This window comes from Montipora capricornis, chromosome 7, assembly GCF_036669925.1.
Source record: "Montipora capricornis isolate CH-2021 chromosome 7, ASM3666992v2, whole genome shotgun sequence".
NCBI classification, from domain to species: Eukaryota; Metazoa; Cnidaria; class Anthozoa; order Scleractinia; family Acroporidae; genus Montipora; species Montipora capricornis.
Genome location: NC_090889.1, coordinates 41,243,322 through 41,249,998, shown reverse-complemented (window position 1 = coordinate 41,249,998; position 6,677 = coordinate 41,243,322). Strand labels below are relative to the sequence as shown.

The 6,677-nt window shown below is 40.4% G+C and overlaps 1 protein-coding gene across 1 annotated transcript in view; it reads left to right on the top strand.

The window, feature by feature from the left end:
* The window catches only part of LOC138057222 (mitogen-activated protein kinase 14-like), a 30,611-nt gene extending 25,752 nt beyond the window's left edge, over window positions 1-4,859 (top strand). Inside the window, exons 11-13 of the mRNA XM_068903274.1 lie at window positions 975-1,084; window positions 2,772-2,838; window positions 3,331-4,859. Of these exons, the coding sequence (XP_068759375.1) occupies window positions 975-1,084; window positions 2,772-2,838; window positions 3,331-3,398 (245 nt within the window). The 3' untranslated portion in view covers window positions 3,399-4,859. The remainder of the gene's footprint in view (window positions 1-974; window positions 1,085-2,771; window positions 2,839-3,330) is intronic.
* The last annotated feature ends 1,818 nt before the right edge of the window (window positions 4,860-6,677 follow it).

Genomic DNA, 6,677 nt, shown 5'->3' with positions numbered 1-6,677 from the left:
CACAAAAAGAAAACAAACATTTGGGATATTCGTGAACAACTCTGGCAAACACATGATAACCAAGGAATGATTTCAACAATTTATAGGTTTCTGGCAGACTAGCTAGTTTCTGTAACCGACATACGGAGGAATACTCATGAGAATTTAGACAGTTAAAAAAATGTCATGCTGTTGTAAATTTCAAAAGTATTTATGACGTGTGGCGGGAATTGTGACACCATTGCTCAATGTGAAGCGTTACGCTTTTCGGTACTTGAGGACTATTACTAATATTCATCTAGTAGCGTAGCCAATCAAAATGTAGGATTTGCATTAGTCCACTAGTTGGGTGATACTAATGGCACATATAACGTGTGGCATAATTAGCAGCTACCAGAATAAGTGCCTTAACAGGCTGATGTTTAATCTCAGGGGAACCCAACGAGAATATAGTTCAAAACCACTTAAACATAGCATTGTTAAACGTATTTTAGTATTTAAACGGTAGATATAGGCATATTTTTATCCCCTAAAAATGTTTCATCTGTTCGGATTCCCTAGCTGAAAGTCTAGTGATCCGAAAATTATAGGGACCAAAACTTAACTTTTGGAAAATTTCAGCCAGAAAAAAGGCTCCCGAAAATTCTAGGTGACCTTTTTAGGGGAAAAATGCATTAAAAATGGCAAATTATATCATGTTTTAGATGTTCGAAAATCCTAGGAAAGGGAGGCAAGCTAGGGATTTTAAAACAAGGGTTCCGAAAATTCTAGATCTCAAACCGTCTTCCGAACAGATATTTTCCGAAAATTGACGTTGTCATCCCAGAGTGAGAATTGTAAGCTGGCATGAGATTTAGTGTGATATATAATCTATTACCATCACCATTCAGTTCAAACGTCATTGAATTTTTGTTTTGAAAAATTGCAAGAAGCCATCAAGGGGATTCCCTTGCTTGTATCCACAAAGAACGTGCATGTTTTGTTCTCTTTATTAGCTGTAGATTTCCTGGAAAAAATGCTTGATCTGGACTCTGACAATCGACTGACTGCAGAGCAAGCGCTGGCTCATCCGTACCTTGCTACCTATTCTGACCCAGATGATGAGGTAAGAATGATTGACCACTCAAGTTGCCCTGCAGTTTATAGTGAGGTCTCTTTCCTTTTCTCCTTAGATAGGCACTGATTGTTGGTAAGGAATGTTTCTATCTTTTTTATCACAGTGTCATTGACTTTCTTAATAATGAAAAACAACCCTCATTTCAAAATTGGCATTAGTGGGTGCTTTTCAATAATAATAATAATAATAATAATAATAATAATAATTATTATTATTATTATTATTATTATTATAAAGTTTTAACGTCATGTTCTGACTGTTGTCATTGCCACCTTTTCTTCTGTTAGGCGAGTCATAACAAATGACCAAAGGCTAACAGAATTATCTCTTCACATTTCCAACACTTTCCTCAATATCCTTGCAGTTCCCAACAAGGCAGTTTTTTGCATTACTCCAACATTGAATGGTATCCCTAGCTTTCCAATCCACCTATCAAATCCTTTGGTGACACTTCCAAGGGCTCGTATCACTACAGGTACGACTTCTACCACTTTGAGTTTCCACAGTCTTCCGATCTCTCTCTTCAAGTCCTGGTCTTTTTACACTTTTTCCCTTTCTTTTTCCCCAACTCTTACATCAGCTGGTACAGCAATATGGATGATTATCCCCTTTCGCTCTTTCTTGTCAATTACAATTATGTCTGGTCTTCTTGCCTCTATCACATTGTCACACTGAACGTTGATATCCCACAAAACTTTGACGTCTTCATTTTCTACTACTCCTTCTGGGGCATGTTCATACCACTTTTCCGTGTGCTCCAATGGACTTTCTTTGCTACATCGTCGTGTTGTCTCTTATATTCTTTCACAGCCAATTTCTCACATCCACATACCAAGTGTTGCACGCTTTCACATCTTTTTTCCACATAATCTACACAAAGGGCTTTCACTGGTCTTATCGATGTAGTGCTTTACATTATTATTATTATTATTATTATTATTATTATTATTATTATTATTATTATTATTATTATTATTACGTAAATGTAACGCTTTAGCTCTCGCGGATGTTATGCCGACATTACACCAAAGGAGCGAGCCATAGCCAATGGCTAAAGGTCCTTTTTGTCATTTCTTCTCCTTCAGCTTTCCAACAGCTTCCTTAGAATCCTAGCTATGCCTTACAAGGCTGTTTTCTGCAACAGTGCCGTTCTGATGGTAACACCTAGCTTCTCAAGCCATGCATCCAACCTTTTGCTTACTACTCTGAGTGTGCCAACGACTACTGGTACCACTTCCAGATGCCTAATCCCTCACAGTCTTCCAATTTCTCTCTTCAGGTCCTGATATTTCTCAATCTTTTCACCTTCCTTTTCATACACTGTGTGATCCTAGGGTGAAGCTATATCCACTTTGATTGCCTTGTTGTTGCTGTTGCTGTTGTTGTTGTTGTTGTTGTTGTTATTATGATTATTATTATTATATGCTAATATCTTTCACGTTCAGTGCAACTTGTTTCTATTGTTTTTGTCCACTCTGCCTCAATATCAAGCTGAATATTTATATTTAGAAAGTGGCCCATTGCCCAAGGATGGAAGATGGGTTAGGTGGTGGCAGTTTGCCTGGGCAGTTGGATCGTAAAGTAATTTGCAAAGTTATTACCCTGCGTACGGGCTGGTTGATATAAGACACAGTTTCTTTTGCCAAGTGTTTTGTCTGTTTTTCATTTTTAACAGCCAACTTGTGATCCTTTTGATGAAGTTCAGTTTGAAGCGAAGGATTGGCCAACGGATAGATGGAGAGGTTAGAGAGTATATCTTATTTTAGGACTCGAAATTAACGCTCGCAAACTCGCAAAATGCGACTTTTCTTTGATAATGCACGAGTGAGAAAAATATATATCCACTTGCAAACATTTGCTAGTTAGAAACATTTCAAGAAAGCTGTTCGAACACAAGAAGGTATGTACGGACTACATCTGAGACAAACTGCAGTGGCTTTCAGGAGCACGACAAAGGAGACCAAATATTTCAATTAAAATCTTTCAGGTCATTAATGCAAAGTATCAAATCGAATCAATTTGTTAGATAGGGTTGTTTAAAGGAAAAGCAACTTCATCAACAATTTGCTAAAGGTTTTACCCGTCTGCTAACCAGGAAAACTTTGCTAGTGGGCTAAAATGTTAACTTCGAGTCCTGAGTTGGATTTTGGCCGGTGAGCAGGCAGTCGAGGAGCGAGAAAGGAATGTTGAGAGGGGACTCTCACTAAAGGCAGCATTTTTTTTTCTTTTCTCAGATCTGGTTTACAAAGAGATCCTAAATTTCCAAGCAAGCAAAGAGGACGAGGCAATGCAGACTTGCTGATAGTTGAAAACTTGTCATTATTTTTCCTACGAACTCTTGATCGATGTGGGTTAATATCTTTATCCTTAAAAGCGTGAAAACTACCCGCCTTACCTGCCCTAGCTGTAAGGGAATTGTTGTTGTTGTTTTTTTTTTTTACCAGGGAAGGGAGGGGGGTGCATTGGTCCTCTCACAGAGTGGTCATCTCGTAACCAGAGTTCTCGGAGTCAGCGAGAGACGAGATTGAGCGGTTTTTAATAGACCATTTCACAGTTGTAGCTAAGTTACCTGGCTTAAGAATGGAAGCGAGGCTGCCGGTGACCCTGCTTTGCTACATACTCATGTGCTTTTCTAATGGTAATGTAGACTAATTAGAGTTACAACAGCACAATTTACATGATAAAAGCAGCGAGGTCTGTATCAATACAAGGTCACTGGAGCCTCGCAGCCATTCATAGGCCAGGTCCCTGAGCTAACAACTGTAAAATGGCCTATTGAGTGGCATGAAAGCAAATCCGAAGTTATCTATTTGGCCAATCACAATAAATGTACTCAAGCAAAGCAGTCGATGATAACGCTTTGTAGAAAAAAGCATCCGGTACCATGCGCGGGGAAGCGACTGCGATAAAAATCACAATTTTATTTGATTTTACCTCATTGGTTAGAACGGTGGCGAGATTTTTTTTAACCAACCGCTGAGCGCAGTAATGCCAAATTACGGAGTTTAAGAAACGACGATGGCTGCGGCAACGACAACGCCACAAACAATTATATCATTGGTTAAAAGAGGAAAAAGAATCGTGCTGCACGTGCGGCACGCATTTTGGCGCCTTATGTTGCCATACTCTGCATAAAGGCTCGTCTACACAGCGATTTTATCGCGCGACAAGAGCTGCGATCGAACGGCGATTTTACAGCGACAGCAAATTGCGCGTGTGAACAGCCGGCGATTTCACTGCGATTTGTAGTGCGAGAGATCGCAGCCTTGTGGCTGCAAATTCGAACATGCTCGAAATTTAGTGCAACTTTGCTGCGATTTTATCGCAGCTCTTCTCGCGCGATAAAATCGCTCTTTGTAAATGAGCCTTAACAACGACGTAAAATCACGAATTGTGAGTTTTGAAAGAAAAAAAGGAAAGGAAAGGAACTTTAAGTGTCGTTCTAGCGCTGGAGCACTAATTGGGGACACTGTAAACTGAAATGAATAAAGTCAAATGTTGGTTTTTGAGGAGAGGAGAGGAGAAAACCGGATTACCCAGAGAAATATCCTTCGGTGCAGAGTAGAAAACCAACAAACTCAATCCACATATAACGCCGAGTCTGGGAATCGAACCCGGTTCCAAGGGTGAGCCGTTCATTTTCTCTTTTCCTCTGTAACTGCTCATACCCAGGTTATTTTTATAATATTTGGCAACATTGTACGACGTGAATGAGACTGAATGATAACGAAACAAAGAAAGACTTACGTAGTGCAAAGTTAAATGTTGACGTGAGGTTTTAGTCGACGCCGCGCCGTCGTAGATCTTTAAGTCCCATTGAAGCAATAGACCTTTTTACCGATACGGCGACCATTTTGATTTCTGTTGTTTCGAATAGCTATTATGGGATGCCCAGGGAGCAAATCTGAGCATCCCATAATGTCTTTCGAAACAATAGAAATCAAAATGGCCGCCGTATCTACAAAAAGGTCTTATTCCTAGATGGTGGTGTATAGTAAAACACCCATTTAGGAGAGCTTAGTTTTTGAGAACCTGTTTGAATGTGATTTTCCATTCGTACCCAAGGAAGTGAGAACCTATTTTAAGCTCAAATATCAAAACAGGTTCTTATTGAAGTAATAGATTAAGAGTAACCTTCCTTAGATTGCCTTCATTTGCTAACCACCTCAACATTCCGGCCCTCCGTCTACAATAAAGCCGCGGCTACACGAGCGATTTTTGTCTCGCGCCGGTGATGCGATTTTTTTCAGATTTTCTCGAGTCGCCTGCGCACCAGGGTGGCTACAGTTGTGACAAATTTTGGCGACAAATTGAAGGCCGCGCGAATCGCATACTTCAAGAGACCTGGGCACTCTAAAGAGACATTCCTACTTTAATTTAATTGGCTAAATGGTCTTTAGTCGCGTCGCAAGCACGGGCAAAAAGTTGCAGGGTGGCTACACGGGCAACTATCTCTGCGATTTTGTCTTGAAAGTTTCAACTCTGGCGACCTTTTTCTTGCGATTTTTTCACCGGTCGCGTCGCCAGTTCAAGGGTGGCTGCACGTGCGATTTTCATCTCGCGCTGGCGACGCGACAAAGTTTGAAAAAATCGCATCACCCGCGCAAGCAAAAAATCGCTCGTGTAGCCGCGGTTTAATCCTGCGCGCGATTTACGTTTCAATGTGGAGAGTGCTGTTTTGCGATAAGTGATTTACGGAAAAGTTTTTCTTACGCATTAAGAGCATAAACTCACGTTATGTGCTTAAGTTTACTTCCTGTATTACGTAAACTACCTTCTTGACGCTTAAGTGTTATCGGACAACAAGGGAGTAGACATATTAATTTTTTTGTGGTTAAATTGTTCTGTGTTGAAGCTATCCGGCGAATATTCGCCCGGGAATCTTAATGTCAAATAGCCAGTATCAAAAATACCATAATACTCTTTCTGTTGGGATTTATAATGGTCCCAAGAGAAAATGGAAACAATCCTAATGCAAAATTTCGGAGGGACAAACAAAGAGTATTATGGCATTCAAACAAACTTCGACCTGCGGTTTGTTTTAAAACCCTCAATCTTAAGTCTCCAGTAATTTGACTGGTACGATGTATGAATAGCATTGAGTAATTTCGGGAACAGTGCCTATACCCAGGCTTTTGAAGGAAATACATGTAGTGCGACGGGGAAAACTGGGGTTGGGGCTCTCTCTCTTTCCCCAGTCTTCGCTCAGATTTTTTTCTTTGCGTTCACTGACGAAATTCATGAATTAACACAACGCTATTTCTTCTTTTGTGATTGTTACTGGGATTGGTAGCATTGTTTTCATGAGGCTGCAATTTTTTTTCCATAAATTAGAGGAACGTGAAAGCGCAGCGAAAAGTTTCTGCTAGCAACAAATTGCCGGTACCCATTTTTACTCTGGGTTCAGTGAGCTTCCTATTAGCCCACTGTCCCTCCCTCCCTCCCTTGGGTCCGAGTAGTGAAGGTGAATTCTTGTAACTATAACCGCAATTCAAGGTTTGGCACTCGGTACGTCTGCTTCCAGATTGAAGGGCATGTCGTTGAACGTACGGCAATTGGGAGAGGAAATTTTGACGAGTAA